The sequence below is a fragment of the Macrobrachium nipponense genome, chromosome 20, assembly GCF_015104395.2.
Source record: "Macrobrachium nipponense isolate FS-2020 chromosome 20, ASM1510439v2, whole genome shotgun sequence".
Classification (NCBI taxonomy): Eukaryota; Metazoa; Arthropoda; class Malacostraca; order Decapoda; family Palaemonidae; genus Macrobrachium; species Macrobrachium nipponense.
Window position 1 is genome coordinate 14,290,312 of NC_061089.1, and position 23,910 is coordinate 14,314,221.

General features: G+C 35.1%; 2 protein-coding genes and 1 long non-coding RNA gene across 7 annotated transcripts in view; 2 read left to right on the forward strand and 1 right to left on the reverse strand.

The window, feature by feature from the left end:
* Nucleotides 1-9,735, forward strand: part of LOC135222049 (adenylate kinase-like) — a 28,043-nt gene extending 18,308 nt beyond the window's left edge. For 2 of the 4 annotated variants that reach the window (XM_064260200.1, XM_064260217.1), the window contains 2 exons: nucleotides 2,857-2,970; nucleotides 8,526-9,735. In XM_064260200.1, coding sequence (XP_064116270.1) covers nucleotides 2,857-2,963 — 107 coding nt within the window. In that variant the 3' untranslated portion in view covers nucleotides 2,964-2,970; nucleotides 8,526-9,735. The remainder of the gene's footprint in view (nucleotides 1-2,856; nucleotides 2,971-8,525) is intronic. The other 2 variants (XM_064260194.1, XM_064260209.1) reach the window with 1 other exon arrangement.
* LOC135222069 (apolipoprotein D-like) lies at nucleotides 9,732-14,021 on the reverse strand. 2 transcript variants are annotated; one of them, XM_064260231.1, is made up of 5 exons: nucleotides 13,868-14,021; nucleotides 11,308-11,422; nucleotides 10,779-10,989; nucleotides 10,106-10,266; nucleotides 9,732-9,920 (listed from the first exon to the last, which is right to left on the reverse strand). In XM_064260231.1, exons 2-5 carry the CDS (start codon nucleotides 11,410-11,412, stop codon nucleotides 9,849-9,851), a joined length of 549 nt encoding a protein of 182 aa, XP_064116301.1. In that variant the 5' UTR covers nucleotides 11,413-11,422; nucleotides 13,868-14,021; the 3' UTR covers nucleotides 9,732-9,848. The 2 variants fall into 2 exon arrangements, with proteins under 2 accessions (XP_064116301.1, XP_064116309.1); XM_064260239.1 differs by having other exon boundaries at nucleotides 13,894-13,916.
* A 7,075-nt stretch (nucleotides 14,022-21,096) lies between these two features.
* Nucleotides 21,097-23,026, forward strand: LOC135222079 (uncharacterized). Its single transcript, XR_010316167.1, has 3 exons — nucleotides 21,097-21,253; nucleotides 22,420-22,686; nucleotides 22,868-23,026. It is a non-coding gene; the product is annotated as an uncharacterized LOC135222079 (long non-coding RNA).
* The last annotated feature ends 884 nt before the right edge of the window (nucleotides 23,027-23,910 follow it).

The window sequence follows — 23,910 nt, forward strand, 5'->3', positions numbered from 1 at the left end:
AGAAAGAACGAGAATCCTTCCAACCCGTGGCCGAGGACCTTTGAAATCAAAGGGTTGTCAGATATAGTTGGAAACGAACGTGAGAGATTCCTGTGTCCTGTCAGGGCTCTAAAGTTCTATCTGCAGAGAACTAAAGATTGCAGAGGTTCATCGGACAATTTGTGGTGTTCAGTGAGGAAACCTGATCTTCCTATGTCGAAAAAACGCACTGGCGTTCTTCATCAGGAATACGATTCAAGAAGCGCATAATAAGTGTAGTGATAGTGATTTAAAGCTTCTGAAAGTAAAAGCTCACGAGGTGAGAGCTATTGCTACTTCGGTAGCCTTTCACAAAAATATGGCGCTCAAAGATATTTTGAAGTGCCACATTTTGGCAGAAGCAATTCGGTGTTCGCTTCACACTACCTGCGGGAGGTGAAAGTGACATACGAAAATTGCTTCTCCCTCGGACCATACATTGCTGCAGACACTGTTTTGGGGGCAGGAGGTAACACTCATCCTATCCTTAGGGATTAGGGGGGTTATTAATTTGTGTTTATGGTTGTGGGGTGACCGCCTGGGGCGGGTCTCCCTTCCATTAGCTTAGTTAAGTGGGATGCCTTTGGTAAACTAAGCCAGGTGGTGGTATTTTTGTCTCGTTGCCCTCAGTAGTATGGTCCATGGTTCTAGTCACGTCGTGGTCTCGCCCCTGTTGGACAGATCATCTGAGTGCACCAGCTTCATAGGTCTCTACCTTGCTGGCAACTCTAGTAGCACAAGCAGACTTACGTGGCAGTAATCACGAAGCCAGCTATGCTAACAGGTAAGGAACCAAGATATCAATTATCTGCACATATGTGTTTCCTAAATCCTCTATTCTGTCTCTCCACCACCAAAGGTGGGATTCAGCTATATATATATCTGACAGGTAAGTTGCATGAACAAAATGATATTGTAATGATACAATTAAGTTTGTTCATACTTACCTGGCAGATATACTGGATAAGAATATAAATTAATACCCGCCCACCACCTCCCCTCAGGAGACAGTGGAAATAAAAATTATGAATAGAAAATGGGAATGGTTCCTGATACCCGCCTCCCAGCGGCGGGAATGGGTACTAACCACCTGACTCCCACTACGTGTGTCGTAAGTTTTAAATTCTGTCGGTGTCGGAAATTATCAGCTATATATATATCTGCCAGGTAAGTATGAACAAACTTAATTGTATCATTACAATATCATTTTTAAGTTGTGTGTGTGGCAGCACTAGGATGGATGTTAAGAGGGAAACATGACCACTGCACTGAGTAAACCTTCTTAACTCTCATATGGCTGTCATGATATACAAAAAAAAATTTGTAACATCAGTTATAAACTAAATTGCATAGGCAGAATAGTACACAAAAACAATCAACATTTTAAATCAACATGCTTAAAATTGTGCATTTGTAATAGAATTTAGCATAAGAAAAAATTTAACTATCACTTGATAAAAGAACCTCAAATAAATGAGCATTCCAAGAAAATACAAAGAAAAAGTGCCAGTGATCATTATTTATACATAAACAGATATGCAGGCACTTGTGCACTATGGTGATAAATTTAATCCAAATAACAAAATCACTAGTCTGATTCACCTACAACCAGTTCACCAATTCTCCATTCTTCAGCAAACACTTTGGCTATGCAGTGTTTTTTGGTTATTTTTTTGTGCGTAGATTATTGATTTTAATCATTTCTCTTACTGTTTTCATGTTCTGAAGAGTTTTACCAGTAAAATGCAAGGTAAGGGAATTTTATTAAAACTTAGAATGATAAACAGGATACAGTCAAATGAGGTACATAAGGAGATTACAGAAATTTGTCAACAGCGTTAATGATTTAGTATGCTACATATTAACAGCAGTTTATTAAGGGTTTATGTTCTTTATCAGAACATACAACAAGTGATAATGGCAATTTATGAGTGGTAATTATATTTTTTACAAAATTTGCTATGAAATAGTATTGCATAGTGAGAGAGGAGACTATTCGTCAAACTTCCAGGAGAATTATGAAAGAGAGAAATGACTATACTATTGCAGAACTGTTGCCACTTAAACAATAGCTTGCTGTTTTCTAAACTTATTGCTTTTTAGAGTAATGCATGGAGCTTAAGGTAAAGTGTGAGATAAGATTATGATCTTTGTAGGAGAAAATAATTTTGGGTGCAAAGTTAGACAAATTTCATCATAAAACACAGCCCCATAAAGGTCATCTTGTTGAGATATGCTATTTTTAAAACAAACTTGGAATATGCTGATAAGTAGTTCAGTGAAATAGAAGGTATAGTAAGATGAAAATCATCAGTACTATACTATATATTATTTTCTGAATCCATTGTGATATTTAGAAGGGTTGGGTCTTTCGGATTGTCATGTAATCCAAGTTGTATTTATTATTTTATCCCTACTAGTGTGTTAAATGTGAAAAATTATAAACCTATTAACATATTACCAATTGATCACCAATTTTTAAAAAAATTAGTAACTGTAAAGCAATTAACATTAAAATACAGTAAAAGATATGTCAGTACGTATATTGTTTAGTGCATTATCCTTTATATTAGCTCATATACATATATAGTAGTATTAATGATCTTTTAAGTGTTGGAAGCATGTGGTATTCTCTAGGATTGTGTTTGTGTGCGATTTTCTTTGGGAGATGACACTGTTCCTGCACTGGAATGGTTTTTGAGAAATGATCGCTTGAAGTGGCCAAAGTTACAAGATATGTGAAAAGTTATTTATTATTATTTTTTTTATTTGTTTACTGTCAGAGTAAGCGTATTCAACAATTGAAACCTTATTGATCTTTCTCTTTGTTTTTTGCAGGTCTGCACTGTGCCGTTGATGCTTCTCGCCCAGCTGCTGAGGTTTTCAGTACTATAGATACAATTTTCCAGAATGCTAAGAGTAAGGACATAGTGCTGTTTATATAAGGACCAGGTACTCCATATCTTTTCTTTTGCATGCTTTTTCTTTTCTTTTGCATGCACTTACTTGGTTTGACCAAAGCCACATTTGCTAACTAACAATGAGTTATCACTTGATTTGTAGTTACCTGGTTTCCTTAACACAATTGATTTTAGCACATAAGTACATTTACGTATAGTATAATGAAAAATAAGAAAGTTATGGTTTTGATGGTTAACCCTTTCAATGTTTTTTGGTCCTTATGCATAATTTCCCTAGAAACATTCTCAATTTATGTAGAATAGTTTTTGTTGTATTACCTTACTACTTGTTACTTTACTGTTCTTTTGATTACCATTGGTTTGACTTTTTTTTTAAGTAAAGACTTACTTATTGTAACAGCTCTGAGTTTACAAAGAGTACTGTATATTTTTGTTGGCATTATTTCATCTTCTGTTGTCCCTAATTTGTCCCTGAGTTTTTATTATTTTCTAAGTGAAAATGTTTCTCTTGCTAAAATTATTAGAAAATCAATTGGTTTTGAGTTGTAGTCTAGTCATGTGAAGGTGTTATCTATATGTACATATTTTTCTCAGTTAGTAATGGTCATTAGAAAAACTATAAAAGCACAAAATGTCTAGATATTTGTGTACATCTCGAATGTAGAACTGAGAGAAGTGGAGCTGCCCTGTGGGTGGCTGTTAATGCTTGAAGGATACTCTTTAATATGGCCTGGAAGTAGCTTACCTGAATATCAGGCATAGAGTGTTCCGTGAGACCAGGACTATTTACTCCTGTGCTCGGAAACAACCTTGGAGAGGTAGTCTCATGATTTTAACGGGCTATGGTAGGGAGTCTCTCTGAGGCTGAAGTCAGAACCAGAATAGTGAGAGAACTAATGGTACTTGGTCCCACATGTTAGGTCTTTGTCACAATGTGTGAACAAAGGAAAGCCTGTTAGAAGACCAATTTTTGTGTGGGTGGTAATGATATCTGATAATGCGTGTAATTTCACTTTCTCGTTTTGATTCGTTTGATGTGGCATTTTAGATTGCTAGGTCCGTGAGAAAGGTTTTACTGAAAGATATGTAAGGAGGCCTGTTCAAGCCCCTCAAGACCAGAGCAAAGTTACAGCATAAAGATCCGACTGCCAATCCTAGGGTGGATTTACTGAAATGGTGGAGTAAGTCTGATGAGTCCCATCTAGTGCTCACTTACTGTCTCAACTGGATAACACTTGAGAGATGGCTGACCTTTATCCTTTAATGGCTAACTAGGAAAGGTTCTCTTTAGATCTGAAGATGAAAAAGACTAGAATTTTACTATAAAATTTTTTTTTGTTTGTACTCTTCATTATGAAATAGCTCTATAATGCATCCAAGGGTATAAAGTAAATCATTCAAGGTGAGAAAAAAATATTGTGGCCTAGAATGTCCCAACAAAGCTGCTAAATTTTTTGTGTATGAAGCAGAAGCAAAAATTTAAAGTTTAGCACAGTTTAGAATTTAGAATATTATATTTCTGAAAATAGTTTTGAATTCAGTAGAAATTCTTTTAACATTGAAAAAAAGTGGTTATGAATGTCTGGGATGTAATATCCCCTACAAATCATGCCAAGAGTTGAAGGAGAGGGTTGGGGGTTTTCTTCCATAGATGGTATGGTGTTGTTCGCCAGATACCCTTATTTTCTTTGGTTGATTAATTCTGTTGTGATGTACCTGTTAACGTGATTGATAGTTTATACTCTGTAATGATGATTTTTTTAATGAGAGGAAGAAACTAATGGAATTTAGATTTTATTTCTAATTTTCTTTGGTGTCATTTCCAAGAACCACTGGAGTGCATGTGAAACTGGTTTCTTTACATTGGAATACTGATTCTTTTATAATTTTGTTCTTTCACTAAATTCCAGTTATAATAACACCCTGAGGTAAGGTGCTATTTTAGCTTCTTAGTGATTAAATGAATTAACTTTTAGAAAAGTGGCCAGTAAATTGTGAATCCAGTTTTTGATACTTTTATTTTTGAAAAAAATTGATATTTTCTCCAAAAGATTTGTCATTTGCATGTTTTCCATGTAGTGCTTAGTGCTAGGAATTTTTGTTTTTTAGAAAATGTATAGACCTAGCAACGTGATTTTTACTTCGTATCTTGCTTCGGTAATTTAGCTTGGTTGTCAGAATATGGTGTTACACTTAGCTGTAAAAGTTGTTTCTTTATCCTGCAGGGATAAATAAGTAAGTTGCTGTCATGAAATTAACAAAAAATGCATCACACTTTTTAAGTGTTGAAATTAATTAAGGATTTTTGCCAGTCTTGTTAAACTCTTTTGAGGAAAGGAATTCTTAATCTTTGCTTTGATTCACAATCTTGGAATTTGGTGAAAGTAATATGTTGTTATTTAATCAATTATCCTCTAGATGTTAACCTGGACTATTTAGATAAGTGCAGTCTTAGGGAGAGGATATAGGTTTGGAGTGTGCATTCATATTCATAGTTTACTGGTGGTCCTTCCATGTTTGAAATTATTTGTAGTATGATGTTACATTTGATTAGGGTTTTAATACTGACCTTAGATCAAACAGTGTTCTATATTACATATATTGATCTTATTTCTTAAAATCTTTATTGACAGATGATTTTAAACTGTGCTTAAAGTGGTGTAAATCTACTAAAATATTGTTGATGCTTAAGAATTTCTTTATCACTAGCATATTTTTTATGGTATAGAGCAGTATTTGTATGCAGGTATATATTGCACCAATTACAAGTGAAGCTTTTGCATGTTTTCTTGATACCATATTCTGGTTTCTTTGCTGCAGCTATTCGTATATTCAGAATTTTTACGGAGTATCTGTGTCTTATTTTTGTATTATCTTTGTTTTGAAAATAGGCTATTGACAATATATATTATATGCTACCAAGTTATTCTTTTTGAAATGTATAGATGCAAGAAAGTGGACTTTCTACCTAATTATTTAAAATTTGGCTACATAAATGGAAACCCTTCTATTTTGCATTTGCTTTCAGTGGCAGACTGTTCCTTGGTCACTGTGAACTACAGTACATCCTGTCCTTGTCCATCCACAGTCAGGTCCCATTTTTCCAATTAAGTCATCAAATGATTCTCATTCTTTCTACTGCAAGGTGGTATCACTAGTCTGTTGGTCTGTATGTCTCTTTTGTAGGTTGTGCTATAGCTACTGTTGTAACACCTATCAATCTACCTATGATGTATTTTAAGTTAAAGTTAGTGGTCATCAGGTTACGTAATTCAGTGACTTACTTTCCTCCTACTTCCAAGATTTGGAATTCTTTACCTTCTGTTTTTCTTGAGTATCCTTTCTTCCTTTCCTGTTCTTCTTCCAGAGATAAGGTGCCATACGTCTACTGAAATATCACCATTGACTTTCACATGGGGAGAGGACCAGCTTGGTTCATCATAAAGTTATAATTCTTTATATTCTGGTAAATACCACTATATACCTGTAAAACATTTATATCTTACCCTGAGTTCAAGATGATTGCCCTTTTCCAGGAATACACTCCTGTTTGTTGATGGGCTTCCGAGATCAACGATCTAGACCAGATTTTGCATTTTCCCCCTACTTGGTTTCTCTGCACTGAATTTGCTAGAAGTTTCTGGCCTCTTTTGCAAACTCAGTTTCCTCTTTTCGTCTATCCAAACTGACATTTTGTTACTAAACCTTGGGCAGAATTAAATACGATTTTGATATTTCCTGCAATAAGATTTGATGGAATGCCTCCTTACATATAGAATTTGGGTAGCTGATATGGTTTAGCAAGGTGAAAATCTTTGGTCAAGCTCTGCTCCTAATGCTAAGTCTGATCTCAACAAAATGACCACCCTTAAGGCACAAGGTATATAGTTTATATTGGTATAAGGTCCATGGTGGTCTTTAGTGGGGTTAAAATGTAGCTCTTATGTTAGTCAAAATATTTGGACAAAATAGGGAAATCAAACCGTATTCTTTGAAACTAAAGCAAAGAAGAAACTTGCAAATATGGCCAGACCCAAAACCATGAATAAATTAACCATGGGACTTGATAGAAAAATTTTGTAAGCAACAAATGAAAGATAAAGATGCTAGCTTTGCCTTTTCAAATATTTGGATAAGTGACCTATAGAAATTCTGTTTTGTATGGAATTTTTATGTAGACTAATCTGGAGATTTTTGTGACTGCCTTTCATTTGGGGCAAGGCTTTAACATGCTTTTGTTCTTGTGAATGTGGGTCATTGGTCGTAAGTATCAGATAAATGTTCAATAATCCATCTTGATGTTACAAATTCCAGCTTATTGTAATATGTGACTGAATTAAAGAATAAGTTCAAAATATTTTTTTCTCTAGGAATGTTTAAATCTGCTGAGGCCTTTGGGTGTCTTCTTTTGAAGTCTATATATTTTGATGTATCTAAACTGCAGAATTATTTTTTATTTTACATAGTGTTAATAATAATAATGATAACATGGCCGTTAACCTTTGAAATTCTAGGGGTCCTAAAATTCAACTATGCCAAGGCACATGATTGCTTATGGGCATAGCAGTATTTTTCCTGTATGGTTGTAGAATTATTTTCTATAATAATATAATGATGTCTTTGGTGTTAATTTGGAGCAAAATACCGGGTAGTCAAAGTGACAAGTTAAATTTTTTTACTATTGACTTGTGTTAACACTGGAATCTTATTGGTTTAGTAGCATTTGACTTACTATATAGGTGAAAAGGCAAGAAACATCCCTTGATATAAAACTTACACTGAAAGGAAATATAAATCCTGGAGCAAAAACTCATATTTCATCCATTTACAGAACATTTATTTTTATAATTTATTAGTCAGATTGACCGAAAAGAATGTGTTCTTTTACAGTCATACTTATTGAGAATTTATTATTCCTGGTGGTGTTTTATCCTTGTGGTATTGAGGTGATAGTTTTCGATGGGTAGGTTTCTGTTTCGAATGTAGTAGTGACGAATTGTTGAATCTAAGAACACCTTGGTGCCAGTTTCATGTGATACTTATCAAGTATGTCTTGGTTTCTTGATTTTTGCAGTTTTCTTTCTGCAAGTTGTCTGTTTCAAACCTAAAGGATCTGACAAAGTTATGGACTCTTTAAGTAGAGATGCGCTTGTGGTGTTGGATGATGAATTTTCTTATAATTGGGTAAGGTCATATTTGTCATGCAAAATGGAATGACAGTATTTTTGGACACTTTAGGAAGGTTGAACAGTTTTCTCGTGTTGTGAGTTTCCTTTGAAATATTATATTTTCATCTGCGATGATGAAGGAATTCTCATTATTGTCAAGATGATAATCATGTTGATCAGATGTTGACAATTAAAATCAAGTTTATTTTACCTCTTTGTGATAGTGAATCTGGTTTCTCATAACATGGAAGATTTACAGTTCCTGTATGTAATAATGTCCAACAAATTGAGGTTACCTCTTTGGAGATGCAGAGCTGATTTACTTGTTGTTATCAGATTGAAGTCAGTATGTGGTATAAAAGGACGCTGATATGGTTTGAGATGGTTAATAAAAAAGATTAAATTCCTTACTTTGCAGAATTTGTCAGCAGCCTAGGTTCCAAATAGTAACAACTTGTTCAAGCTAATGGAGTGATCCCTAAGGTTCCTGAGACAACCAGCAAATTAGACTGCCATTTGAAAGTCATTTTCAAGGTTAGAATTTGAAACAGGACGGAGTGGTTGCTTCAGTGCGACTACCCTCAACCAGCAGAAGTAACTGCCAGTGTTGTTTATGATGATTACTCTGGTTTGTACAAATCAAAAACAACTTTGTTAGGATTTAAGGTACCCTTATAATTTTTTGAAATTAATAAAAATTATCATTGTACTTTTTAAATTAGATATTATGAAACTAACTTGTCAAAAAGCTTAAGTTAATGGATTTGTACTATACAGTATTTAACTTATATGATAAAGAAAGTTTTCGTTGTTTTAGACGTTTTGTCTTGTTACAGTATTAGACATTGCTGCATAATCAGAGGCTAGGCATGAAGCGGAAACTTGAGAGGCAGTTGAAAGTGTTAACTTGTTAATTAATCTAGACACTATCGCTAGTCCTCCTTGTGACAAGTTTTAGCATCCCACTACCTCTCTCTGTATTAAGCTATGACTTGTTCTGAGACGTTTCCCTCTTTATCTAGCTATTTATTGGCTTTAAATGGCTTATTTGCTAGATTGTATATAGGAATTTTAACAATATTAGAGATTTTATAATCACAATATTATTTTAAGGGACTTTATTCCAGTCAGCATTGGATTTTATTTTGCTTTTATATTTGTCATGTATATTTTCTTGCAAAGCTAGGCCTTTTTGAATTTATCCTTGCTTAAGTCATTTAGATCCAGCTGATATAAATCAACATGTCTCGCGAGGAAGACTGATATCAATTGACAGTCGTCTCTGAAGATGTGGTGATGTAGATAGATTGAGGGGCTACTGGGGAGTTCTAGTATTAATTATACCTGTGTTTTTTTAATAATACATGTCAGTGTGTGTACAGGGTCTTTATATCAGCTAGATCTTTGTCACACCTAATGTTCTAAAAATGGTCTAGTTATTCCTTTTGTTTTCATAAGTATGGCCAGGTTTGTCTTGGTGAATTTTTGTGGATATAGTTGTAGCGTTGCATGACATGGTATGGGGAAAGTGACACGATGGTTGTCCTAGTGAATTCAAGTGGTATCTTTGTAATGGAATAGCACTGTGTGCTTAGGGTGTAATGGTAAATAAAAAAAGTTATTCTGTATGTAGTATTTTATTGATTCTTGATAATTTGGTTGATACTGATTTTCACTCTCAGTCTGCTTGGGTTGTAAACCCTAATGAAGTTGGTATAATGAATTGTCTTTGTTTGAATAATCACAAATCTGAATGATCGTGGCAGTTAGTTTGTACTACATCGACAAGCCCACTAGTATCTATGCCATAACTCTGAAAATAGCAGAAAAAAGTAAAAAAATTTGCAAGATATACAGCTTTACAATGCAAATGGAAAATTTAATATTTTACATTCACTAGATAATATAAATATCATGAGGTTTATTTCAGTTGCATAGACGTATTTTAAAGAACTAAAGTTAGATCACACTTATGAAATGGTAAGACCATAAACGAACCTCGAAAATGCTACGACAGTGTTTTACAGATTCTGGATTTAGGGTTCGGTTGCGAGAGTAGATGAAGACAAATTCGGTTTTCATTCCCATTATGCTAACACACGAGTGGATACAAGAGAAGGTGTCATAGTCTGTATCCACAATGTCATAAGGAGGAGAAACTGAAAATACGTAGTTGGAAATTAATCTTGTACAGAAGTTTATACAAAAGAAAAAGATCTAGATATAATTTAGGAAAAGGTTATTTTGGTTAAGTGTAACCAGTTCAATTTATATACTGTACTATAAAAATGGTTTATTCTTAATGAAAATAGGTTCTGCAATTTGTGGTTTGAATTTTATAAGTACTAGCATTCATCATGGTAATTACAAATGCTCTAAATTTTCACTCGATTCAAAATTTTATGTAAAAAAAATTAGGATGCCATGCTAGCCAATACATAATTAGAGAATGCGTTTAATTTTTTCATTTCAGAAAAGCAATAATGTTGATGCATGAAAAATAATGATTTTAGACCTAATTAAAATAATGGTTTATCTAATATGAAACTATGTAAACCTGTGTACAGTGAAAACTAACAGAATTTTCGAATCTATATTTATATAGCATGGCTATTTGGTGCTAGGATTTCCTTCTACAAATGATTACAATCAAACAAGGTGTGCAACTTACTCCCAGGAACGAAATCTGTTGTCATATGAGCAGGGTTTTTGGGGTCAATGGACAAGGTAGCTGTGTTAGTTGCAGGTGATCCTGAACTGTCAAGGCCTTTGGAGGAAACTTGTATCTCGTCTCCAACCATTTTATAAGAACTAGACATACAAGACTTAATGGTCTGGAATATGCTTGGCTGTGACTGAATTTCATACCAATTACCGAGGTACTGAAAAAAAGGCGTCACATATATGGCTGCTGTCGTAGAAAAATTAGGCATCAGAAATTTACAGATAGCCTGTTTCTCATTTCACTGTTGGCGTTGTAGTTTAACTAGAAACATGAATATTGATTTTCAAGTGGTTCTAATGCCAGTGAAATTAAAGTTAGGTTTTCTGTGATTTTTATTTATTTATTTTTTGCAAACGTTAAGTAGGATTTAGTGTATGGAGTGCCACAAAACATGGCCTTGAACCATGATGGTATAAACTCAATGTATTTATGACTGTAAGAATAATAAGCAAGGTATAGTTTAAACTCACGGTACCTTGTCTGGAGAAAAATTTTCCTTGAGTTTCACTTCAGGACAACCTCCATTACACAGTCCTGCAACACCGATTGTTACAGCAATGTAGATGAAAAAGTTACTCATGTTTCACCACCTGAAAATGAGAGAGAAGTATCAATAAACCCAGTAAGCGCGTCAGTGGCGTGGTTAGTATGGTGTTGGCATGCCACCTCGGTGGTCGCGGGTTCGATTCTCGGCCATTCCATTGAGAGGAGTGAGAGATGTGTACATTTCTGGTGATAGAAGTTCACTCTCGACGTGGTTCGGAAGTCACGTAAAGCCGTTGGTCCCGTTGCTGAATAACCACTGGTTCCATGCAACGTAAAAGCACCATACAAACAAACCCAGTAAATCTTTATTTCAATTTATTACTTGAACCACGAGTTCCGATCAGCTTTTGGCAACTTTCTTGCAAGAAAGTAATGTTAAAAAAAAAAACTGCCGCAGTTATATTGTACCTACTGGAAGCTGTACTATAAAAAATATATAGTCATTACAAAAGCAGATTATGTAACTTTACTCGGTCCCATAGATTTTCAAAGCACTCAAGAGACTTTCAATTTAATTTTTATTTATTTATTTATTTTTTTTTTTTACAAATTGAAAGTACATATATTTTCCTCAGCATACTTGAAAAAAAAACTTAGGATGTTTTAAAATTTTGAAAGGACAAGAACTAAAGAGAAGCAATGTAACACCAACTGAGAAGCATAAAAGCAATAAGAAAAGGGGGCTGCGGTTTAGTCTCGTAGAATAAAAATCAAGAATATACACGTAACAAAGCCCAATGTTCCAAATGCCATAAAGGATTTGTAGTAATGTATAGAGAACATTTTATAATCTAAGAATTCGCCACTTCAAACAAAGTAATGTTTTGTAAGAAGCACACTTGCCAAATAATGAAATGTAGGGTGAAATGTACTATAAATATTTACGATAATATATGAATATACATATGTGAATATATTAATATACAAATGTGAATATATTAATATACAAATGCAAGAGTTTAAAAAAGGAGAGCAGAAACAGCTCAATCGTTTAAACTGATGTAACAGCTCGACGCGAACAGAAGTCTGCATATAATAATAATAATAATAATATATTGGAAGGAGACCCTCTTTCAAACAAGTCTTATTGAAAGATATAGCTGCATCAGCTGCATTCAACTTGTAAATAGTCTTCTCTATTTTTCTAATAATAGCTTTCTCTCTGCTATTACAACTGACGAGTATTGCGCCGATATTACTCATCAGGAGGAGTCAATTTCAGGGATAATGGTTACAAATTTATTTATTTGTTACAGTAAATGAACAAATAGGTCAAAATATTTGTTCATTTACTGTAACAAATAAATAAATTTGTAACCATTATCCCTGAAATTGACTCCTCCTGATGAGTAATATCGGCGCAATACTCGCCAGTTGTAATAGCAGAGAGAAAGCTATTATTAGAAAAATAGAGAAGACTATTTACAAGTTGAATGCAGCTGATGCAGCAATATCTTTCAATAATAATAATAATAATAATAATAATAATAATAATAATAATAATAATAATAATATGGTGAATTAATTAATGTGTGCAATATAACAATGACGAGAGAGAGAGAGAGAGAGAGAGAGAGAGAGCTTACGAATGAGACTACAGCACACACAATGTTGCTAAGAGCCTCTAGGTATCAAATTGACTTTCATTTTCGACCACAATCACGAGAGTTCTGGCTAAAAGTGAAAGTTGGACACTTGAAAAGTCCACAGATTTTTTTGTTTACTTATATTCTAACTGGATGCGTATCATCACACATCAACTTGAATACAGTCTAACGTAGGCCCATCGGAATTAAAATAATGAAAAGAAAATATTAAGCACTTCACTGCGTTCAAATTTTCTAGTGGACAGAAGTTATAAATGTGATTTATGTAAAATATAAAAAGCTACGATTCATGCACAGGCAGGTATAAACGCATAAAATATTAAATTGGGACTATTTGTAGTGAAAGACTAAAATGTCGAAATTTCACATTAAGGTTGACTTTTTTCCACATGACTACAGAAAAGTAACAGACCGGCACAAAAATGATTTTACTAAATTCTACTTAGTGCACAAAATTTCACGAGTGTGGAAGGTGTCATAAAAAATGAACCGCGTAAGGTGTTCACCAGTCAGATATACAATAGTGGCGATAGTTATAATTCTAAGAATTAAAAAATGAGACCAAGTATAAAGCATGAAAATTGTTTATAAAACTAAATCTTTCAGATCAGCATACATATAATACGTAGACCAATGAGAATATAACTAGGCCCTGGAATGGAGAATTCGCCAAAAAATAAATATTCATACGTGTCAAACACTTATTAACTCACTGCAAACACAATAATCATGATACTGATAATGCAACAGAAAACTGATGCTATGGTTAACATCTGAAGCGTTAATCAGCAACTGATTCGCGCATGCGTTGCCTGGCAAGTTGGGAGATAATCGCAAACACAAGTCCGGATAAAGATTTAATCGGACATAATAGCTACAAACCTCTCACAGGATACAGGAACACTGACCAACTTCTTCGAGGCCTTTCCGCTGTTCGTACTGAACGTACAGATTCCGTCGAACTGGCCATAAGCTGTCGCGTGACTAAGGTAAACTCATGTTGCCAAAAGGATTCGCCTTAATTCACTTCTTCTCGGTCGGAGAAACTAACCTTCTTCAGTCAAACCTGGCAGGACGGGATTTTCTTCGCGTTTTTCCTCTAACGGTCTAGCGAGCGACCTATACACATTTAGTGTTATTCATTTACCTCAACACAAATTATGGATGTTCACTATTTTTGTGATAAAAAGATATTTGATGGTCCATATAAGAGCATCTATATCACAACGAAAAAAAAGGATCTACTACTACTACTACTACTACTACTACTACTACTACTACTACTACCACTACTACTACTACTTATAATAATAATAATAATAATAATAAACTAATAGCCATTCCAGTGAAGGTTTCGCTTCATGCACAAATCAATTTAAAAAAAATATATATTTTCTCTACATTGCTTTAAAAAATTCACCAAACCATGAACTGCCTTTGAGTTATAAGTTTTGGCCTTGTATAAATTATGTACAGTAAAAAATCTTAAAATATTTACTTTGTAAAAATTTCCAGAATAAACGAGAGACCGATGTTTTTCACTTTTATACACATTTTAGTTATCGGTGTGTGCATGACTTTAAAACTTACAGATGTTAAAGACTGGAAGTATTTTTCTTGGGCACAGTCATCAATAGGGAACGTTCAGGTCGAATGCAACATTCCACAACCTGGATTCCAAATCAGGTGATTCAATTCCTATTGGATGACTGGTTTCAAGTAGACTTAATTGGCCTCACGACAACTATACACAGTGGATGCTGCAATTCATGTTGATGTTCTGCAACCTGCGTCTTATCATTTCATTCCATCAGCTGTCTGGCATATTGATCTGATAATCGATATTACAAATATAGGAAGGTCTATACCCTTCGAAGCGCAGTCCTCCTGGAATTTTTAAAATTTTCAGTGACTTCGTTAGATTATTATATTAAATGAGAATAGCATAGAGGAAAACTTTAAAGAAAGTGGCTTAACTTATTCCGGTATCCAAAGCAACATTCCACCTGGCCAGTCACTGTACGGGTAGGCTATTGTTCCCTAGCGTCAGATTTGGAATTTTAAAAGATTTTCCTGGATGGTCTGTCAAAGTACCCCACGCATTAACGATTTTGAGAGGTTTTTCATTCAGGAACCTTAGCCTAACAACCTGAGTAAATTACACATCGAATATTTTCTCATAGGAAACCCACCTCTTTTTGTATCCTTATTACCTAGGTTAATCTACTGCACAACATTCTTATTATAAGTAAATTACATTAAAAATAAATTACATTAGTTGTGGCATTGAATAGCTATGGATGGAATATTTTCAACGCATTCTCTCTAATAATAAAAAAAACACAACCTACGTAGTATTTATATTGTAAACATTTTCCTGCATATAGTAATTAAACGAAGTTGCCAGATAGGTTACATCCGCCTTCTTCATGTATGAGGATAAAACGGCGAAAATGCGCTCGTACTACCACACTCACACTCAGCCACTGGCGTGTATTGGGTAGCAACCACTGGACGGAGGACTAAGAAGGAAGTAGTGACCTTGACTGGGCAGAAAGGTCTCACAATCCATGCCTCGCGGTAGTTTATGAGAAAAGGAAAGTTCAATTGTATGTTTCTTTGATTAAATACAATGGTTATTCTTTTAATTTATCGTTGCCTTTATATTTATCATAATTCTGATTATCTACACATTATGCTGGTCAATACTCTATGTCCCTAACCAGAAAATATGCTGAATCATTATTTTTATGGCTGAATTTCTGCCTTGTGTCAACGATTTTTTTTCTTTTATGTAAAGTATACGGTATGGCAGGTACAAGTACGTTTTCCTCGACCCTTTCTATTTGCCCAATTCGATAGATTTCTCTCTCTCACCCACACAGCTGCAAGAGGATAGCAGACTACTGTACGGTAGATTGGATTACTGCGAACAACGAAATCTGGAGCAATGCTTTCAGAATTAATGCATCTTTCGCCTTTCTTATACGACCAAATTTCACATAATATCAAGTGCGAATTTCATAATGAAAGTCCTAACGAGCTTCAAGTATAAATTGGAGGATATAACTTCTTGCTTACCGCAGGTTTGGCGACTCAGATTTTCTTATCGTGATCTTCTAGAAATGATACGGATGCGTCCCTCGCATCTCTACTAAGCAGTAAGCAGTAGGCCTACTGAGCAGTTTAGATGATCGAATGGTTAAACAGGGTATTCAGACTTCATGAAGTAGTACTACCCAGCCCTACTGCCTAGAACCTTTTGATTTTGTTAGCACATCCCAAGCTACAACACAAGTTCATGAGATATATATATATAATATATAATATAATTAATATATTATATATAGTATATATATATATAATAATATATATGGCTTTAAAAGTCTATATTCCATAAAATTAAACTGTGTGTGTGTGTGTGATGTATTATATAATATATATATATATATATATATATATATATACACACACACACACACAGTTTAATTTTATGGAATATAGACTTTTAAGCCAACTCTGGATTTCGGAAATTCGGCGCGCAAGACGGTGACAAGAGGAAGTTTGAGTTGTCGAACAGCAAAATAAAGAGATCTAGAAAATGAAAGAGATTAAGTAGTACAAGGACCTAAAGCTAGCAATAAGAACAAACATCACAGTTTAGAAGGATCGGTTGAGAGTTGCTGGACAGCAAGAATGAAGGAAACGGGAATGGAGGTAAGATAAGACTAAAGAGTTGGTGTAGCTAGGGGCTAAAGGGACGTTGTCAACACCCTTTATAAATGTGCCATATCTCGACGTTCTTCATCCTTTAAATCACTCCATTAGCAGAGATGCTGCAACCATCTGTTATACATGTATTACAAAAAATACATGAATTAAGTCAACCGCTTCGTTTCTTTACCACGAATCGTGCAAACTTCCATATTCTCGGCTTCCATTGACCATAAACTCCCTCACTTACCCTCTTCTTTCGGTAGTCATTCAGGCCTCATTGTGACCACAAAAATATCCTACATCAGCAGCCATGTTATCATTACCGCCTGCTATCGGTCATGTGACTAGGCGCCACTCTGGCTCCCCTGTGACTGTGAGTCAGCAGGTAGGGACTAGGGGGTTGGGAGAGGGGGCGGGACCGCGCCACCTTCTCTGAGACATTACAATGAAATGACATCTTTGTCATTGCATATATCACCGCCATTCTCATTATATTCGTCATTATTGGCGTTTTCGTAAGTATTGTCATAATTTTCATTTGCCTTGTTTGTGTGATTGCTGGCACTTATCAACGTTGCCATTATATACATATAGTCAAGGACACTTAAAACTTCATTATATTGTCCTTCACCATCATTGTCACTGTTATAATCATTGTCATTATAAACCTGGTCATTTTCATCATCATTTATGTCACCACCAGTATGACATAGAAGTCATTATCACTATAATTGCCGCTACCAACATTATCAATATCACAATCGATGTCATTAAATTTTCATTCATCACTGTTATTCACTGGCGGATCCTGGGGCGAGGGCACATGGGAACGTCGGCCCCCCATGAAAAATATTGACGAAGTAATAATATTGAAGATTTAGATAATAGTAATAACATCAATGAGAAATATGAAAATGGAAAAAATAAAAAATCTATTATTGAAATAAAAATTTGAGAATAAAAAAAGTAATTATAACAATAATATCAACTATTGAATTTCTAAATAAAATGCAACCTCCAGCTTCTCAGGATCTAGGCTTATAATTGGTATGTTGACAACGCTATACTCTCATCTAGATCAACAAATCTATTTGTTTCTCTATTTCCACAACCTGAAACGGACCCTCATATATTTCAACTGATTCGTGACAATTATCTTTCCAAAAACCTTGTCATCTTTAGCAACTTTAATATCACCCGACTGAATTACTTCTGTTAACCATGTCTTGTGTCTTACTCAAGATAGCGCTCGTATCTCTCTTTAGCCGTAGAAACTAACGACCATTTTTTACGTTGTGTAACTAACTGGTGAGTCTATAAAATGGGATATTAGTTTAGTAGAGAAGAAATAAGATGAGGATGAGGTTTTAGCAGACGCAAAAGCTTTTCTTAGAGGGGAAAGACTATACGATGTCTTTTGCGGGACTAGAATTAGAGGGTAATTTGTAAGGAAGGTTAGATATAAGCTGAGAAGGAGAGATGATAAAGGGGATACGACACAGATTGTAGTCCCGAAGAGTTTAGTTCTTGCGATCTTCCGGATTGTTCATTGTGAATTTGGTAGTCCACATTTGGGGATTGAGAAGACGTATTATGAGATACGCACGAATTACTTTTGGAAGAATATGGTCTCCAGTGGAGGATTTTGTAAGGGGATGTTCTGTTTGTAATGCATGTAAGCCAGCGAAGATTACTTCTTGTAAGTTGGGTTCTTTTCCTATTCCTATAGTAGACCGTTTCAGAGCAGACATATGGAAATTCTTGGTAATTTTTGTGAACTGAAATATGGATACAGATATCTTTTGGTTGTTGATGAGCTGGCTATAGGCTTTTTGAGATTTTTCCGTAAAAAATAAAACAGCAGAAGAAATTGCTATTGCATGTTCCAGGGTTTTATCCGTCGGTATGTTTTACAAATAACGGGAGAGAATTTATGAAGAAGACTTTAGAGCAGTGGTTCCCAAACTTTTTTCTGCCATTTCCCCCTGCACCCAGTTCAACCATCCAGATTTCCCCTTCATATGTATGAGGGAAAGAGTAGTTAAAACACACTGTGACTATTTACTAATTTATTTTTCAAATGTACAAATATACTGATAAACACATAGTTACAGAGAAAAGTGGATGGAGAGCGGTTAGTAACAACTAACCGCATAGCCATAGAGGGCGGTTAGTAACAGATAAAAGGACATGAGAAAATCCATCTGAGATTTTTTTTTTAGTTAGCAGGTAGTGTAATTACTTGCCCCCCGGTAGCTTCAAATTCCCCGCCGGCCCCCCAGGAGGATATTTCCCCCAGTTTGGGAACCACTGCATTAGAGTGTCTTGCAGAAGTTATGGGAATAACAAAAAGTGACCATTATTCCGTTCAGACCAGAAGCCAATGGGTGTGAACGAGCCAGCTGGAAAATAATTGAAGCTCTCAGGGTTACTGTAGTAGGTGGCAATGATGTAAATTGGGATCGGCATATTGCACAATTCCGGCATAGCATTAATACTATGGTTAGTGACGAATCTTGCCTCTACACTCCTTTTCCCTATGGAAAGAGTGGCTCAAGTAGATGATATAGATGTTAGTCACCTCTTATGAGTTCCCTGTCACGCATAGGACCAATTATATCTAACACATTCAAACACACACAGTGTTGCCATATCGGTTTTCAGCAAATCTTTTCGGGGGTGAGATTTCTAGCCCCAGTCTCTTCCTCATAAAAGTTCAAAGGTCTCATGTAGGTACCAGCGGGGGCTGGCGTTACATAGTGATCACCCAACCAAGAAGTGACCCGTCTCAACTTTGTTTAACTGTGTAATTAATATGATTAGTGATGCACATTATCACACAAACTACCAGCTGATGACGTTTCCTTGCTAAAAAAAAAAATAAAAATAACTGCGCCTTCCTCTCAGACCAGACAGTCTCAACAACACGCGGGCTGTGATATCACCTTTGTTTTAAGTATAATACTTCTAGTATTTGTGATGCGATTAGCTTTAATTCAGTTCTGGCGTCATGCTTGGCCTAAGAGATTGTGATATTGAACTGGATAAACAGCTCTAGATAATTTTAAGGTGTAACTGATCCGAAAGTTTACAAAGGCTGCGAAAGCAACTCTTGAATAAAAATATGGATTATTGCGTTCAATTATTGCATTATAGGCTTTCCTGGCCAGTGGATGATATAGCTACTGATTCTCTTTTTTCTCAGCTTAATCCTAGCCAGGGATCATTGATTTTAACGAGTCTTCCGGGTGGTTCTAACGCTCAGTGAACGACTAATTTCATAACCGGTTTGGCAGATGTTTTACGGATAGATGCCCTTCTTGACTCCCATCCTCCCTGTATGAACTTGGGAAAAGAAAAAGCATAATTTCCGCTAAGAATGGCATTGCAACAATATAAACTACAATCATGAATTTATAGGGAATTTCGTAAGCAACTTCGAACCATTTCCAGCTGATTCTCTCTCTACCTTCACAGGTAACCGTCGTGTTGAAATCTCTCGCTTTTTATGTCTGTTCACCAGTAGTTAAGTCTCCCCGATTTTTCACACCAAAGATCAACTGTTTTCTAAAATATTCAGGACTTTTGGCCTCTTATTCAAACACCGTGGATCAACCTCTACAGGATCACAGGTGGTCTTCAACATGGTGATGTTTTCTGATTATTAACTGCCATTAATCTGCAATAGAATGGAAGGAAAAAGTTAGTTTACCGTTATTTATTCTTGTGCAAAGATATCTAAACCGTAGAATACTCTAAAAGACTTGGGCGAATATATTTTTTTAAACGGAACTAGATTGATAAATGAAAACTTACGATGCCATCAGTCGGTTTATCTCATTTGAAGAGGAAACGGTTCTTAAATAAATCAGTCAATTTTGAGAACAAGAGAATGGTAAAGGTTTCTAAGATTTGAAAGAATGGTGTACGGAACTTGGATATGTCAAAAGTTACATTTAACAGTCAGTGAACTCATAGCGAAGGTTCTGTCCTAAGAGAATATATTATTAAAAAGAAAATAGACACAAAGTGTATTTCCACTTTATTTTTTTGGAGGTTACTACAAGAGCCTTTCGAGAGAAATTTAGAGCTCATTAAATAGAATTTCTACCCCACCTAATTTAAATGAACATGCTGAGATTATTGTGTCTCTATGTGCTTTTCTCTAAAATATTCGGTGACTTGATGACTGCAAAAATCACCCGAACACTCCCTGGCGGCTCATGAAATTGGACTCAAATATACAACCAAGATAAAGAAACCTGAAGGGCTCAGAACGGGATCAACACAGATATTCAGTTTACATTTTTTGTTGCCCAAGGAATGAAACGATTTCCTGAGGGTAATGAAGTGACGCAATTACCTTGCGTCATTCATCCGTCACAGGCACCACCACCAACCACCTCTTCCTCCTCTTGTCACCCTCACCGATCGTCCGTTGTGTTCTGGAGGGTATAAAACGTCTTGAGCCTCAGGCAAGCCATCACAGCCTCATCCCCTTCAGAACACTACTTGCTCCTCGGAAATCTTGGTTACGTATCCAGTGCAAAGGTAAAGAGAAACAACTAACAGTCATTTGACGGTACCAAGAGGGTTCGTCATGCATTTTAGTCTGTCTTTTGTTTTCTGAATAGTACTATAACTGTTCGTTCTGTATTTTAGTCTGTCTTTTGTTTTCTGAATAGTACTATAACTGTTCGTTCTGTATTTTAGTCTGTCTTTTGTTTTGTGAATAGTACTATAACTATTCGTTCTGCATTTTAGTCGGTTTTTTGTTTTCTGAATAGTGCTATAACTGTTCGTTCTGTATTTTGTCTGTCATTTGACACACTCTTCGTAGAGAGAAGACATAATTTATTAATATTATTGTAGAAATAATAATTTATCTACAAGGCAAAGTGACCGACTTTTGATGGAGGGGAAAGGGTTTGAACCGATTCACGGGAAATTGGTGGGCTGAGATTCCCTTGAAAGAGCGTCTCCAAGTCTGAAACATTATGAAATCTACCTGGGTGTTGGGAATTGCATTTTAATACCAAGGAGACGTCCAGTAGTCATATAGGTAAATCACTGCAACTGAACTTCTCTGTAACATGATCAACAGACAAAAGCAAAGAGCGGAGTGTCAAAATATGCTGGTAAACCTTGTTTTTATTTATTTATTTTCATTTTTTTAGGTGGCAGATCTTGCTTGCACGTTAAATCAATAAAAAAACATTTTTTGAAATTCACACTGCTGCACCCACGAACGGATATCAATTGGAATATAAGATTAATTGGAGAAATATCACAAATGGTGTTTTCTCTGATATGATAAACTTGTTTTTAATAATATCGGCTAACTCTTCACTCCATTCTCTTTTCTCTATTAATAATATCAGCTAACTCTTCACTTCCAAGTCTCTTTTCCTCTATTAATAATATCAGCTAACCTTCACTCCATTCTCTTTTCTCTGTTAATAAAATCAGCTAACTCTTCACTCCATTCTCTTTTCTCTATTAATAATATCAGCTAACTCTTCACTCCATTCTCTTTTCTCTATTAATAATATCAGCTAACTCTTCACTCCATTCTCTTTCCTCTATTAATAATATCAGCTAACTCTTCACTCCATTCTCTTTTCTCTATTAATAATATCAGCTAACTCTTCACTCCATTCTCTTTTCTCTATTAATAATATCAGCTAACTCTTCACTCCATTCTCTTTTCTCAACAGATGAAGATCCTTATTTTCGCTATCGCCTTCCTGGCCATATCTAGCGACTGCCTGAGCAGTGCTAATGATGACCAATTAATTGCCTGCCCTGCACAAGTTTCTCGTGGATGCCCATACCCACAAGGGCAGTTTCCAGTGTATTTTGCTCATCCGGAACACTGCTCCATGTTCTGTGAATGCGGGGCTGAAGGCATCGCTTGGGAAGTCACTTGCAATCACGACCTGTACTGGAACGAGAAAATAACTGCCTGCGACTGGCCAGCCAATGTAAGACTTTTCTTCTTCTTTTATGACTTTTCCGATTAAATTCCGGTCAACTTAACGTAGAATTGAATGCAGACAATATGGAATCTAATTTAGCTTTATAAAGTGTTATATTGTGATGATGAAAAATGCTGGATGGATTTGGAAAGTGCTCTACTCAAATACGATGTCTTCTTCTTCACAGGTTGACTGCGGAAGCCGGTCACAACCCTAGAGCAATCTGGCTACACAGACCAGGATGATTAGGAACATTTACGTGTATCCGATTTGCTGTTAATGATGCTCCACTTCCCCTCTAAAAAAGGATTACATTCTTTTCAATAAAAGAATGTACATGATGAAACGATTTTTATTTTAATCACATACCAATGGGCCAAGAGGAAAGGTTCAAATATATATTTTATATAGCATTGTGGCTATAACAATTACATATGTATCTAGTAATAATGACCAGTAGATTACATATATAGGTATATATATATATATATATATATAATAAATATAATATATATATATATTTATATATATATATATATATATATATATATATATATATATATATATATATATATATATATATATATATATATATATATATATATATATATATTCGAGAAAATATCAGTCATCTACATATATAAAATGGCTATGGCAGAAATACGCGTTATTTAGTAAAATCAGTACACACACACACACTGATGCAATGAATGAAGGCCGATATGATGTCCTCAAAAAAAAAAAAAAAAAAAAATGATATTGAGATAAACGCAAACTGAGATTCAAGGAAATAATAATAATAAAAAAAATATGAAAAAATGATCTACATGATAGAACCAAGTCGATTGCTTTTCAGATATCAGGATAATAATTGAGAAGTTAAAAAGCAATAAAAATGATTGTTTCGGATATTCAAGCACAGACGCATGATAAGCTGACAATTGGATGAGAGAGAAAAAAAACTGCTATCTTAGGAGTAGTTATGACTTTATTAATGAAACAAAGAATGAGATATCATCAAGCAAATAATCCTGCAATTTATCCTAAAAGGAAAAGAGGCTTGGTTATTTAATCACCAGTCTTAATTTTGCATAATATTTAACCTGGCAAAGACGTTCAGAGAGAAAGCTTTCGTCCACCGAAGTCGATCGTGTATGACAATGCAAAGTGCAAGATATTTTGGCGGGAATATTAAGGATCTAGTCAAGAGGAGATCTACGGCTATTTGAT

Excerpts from the sequence above, each read along its gene's own strand:
- LOC135222069 (XM_064260231.1), bottom strand. The coding sequence starts at position 11,412 with ATGAGTAACTTTTTCATCTACATTGCTGTAACAATCGGTGTTGCAGGA. Across the intron at positions 10,267-10,778 it reads AACAGATTTCGTTCCTGGGA|TTTCTCCTCCTTATGACATT; the intron begins GTAAGTTGCACA and ends ACGTATTTTCAG. Across the intron at positions 9,921-10,105 it reads ACTGTCGTAGCATTTTCGAG|AGTTATGGCATAGATACTAG; the intron begins GTTCGTTTATGG and ends TGCTATTTTCAG.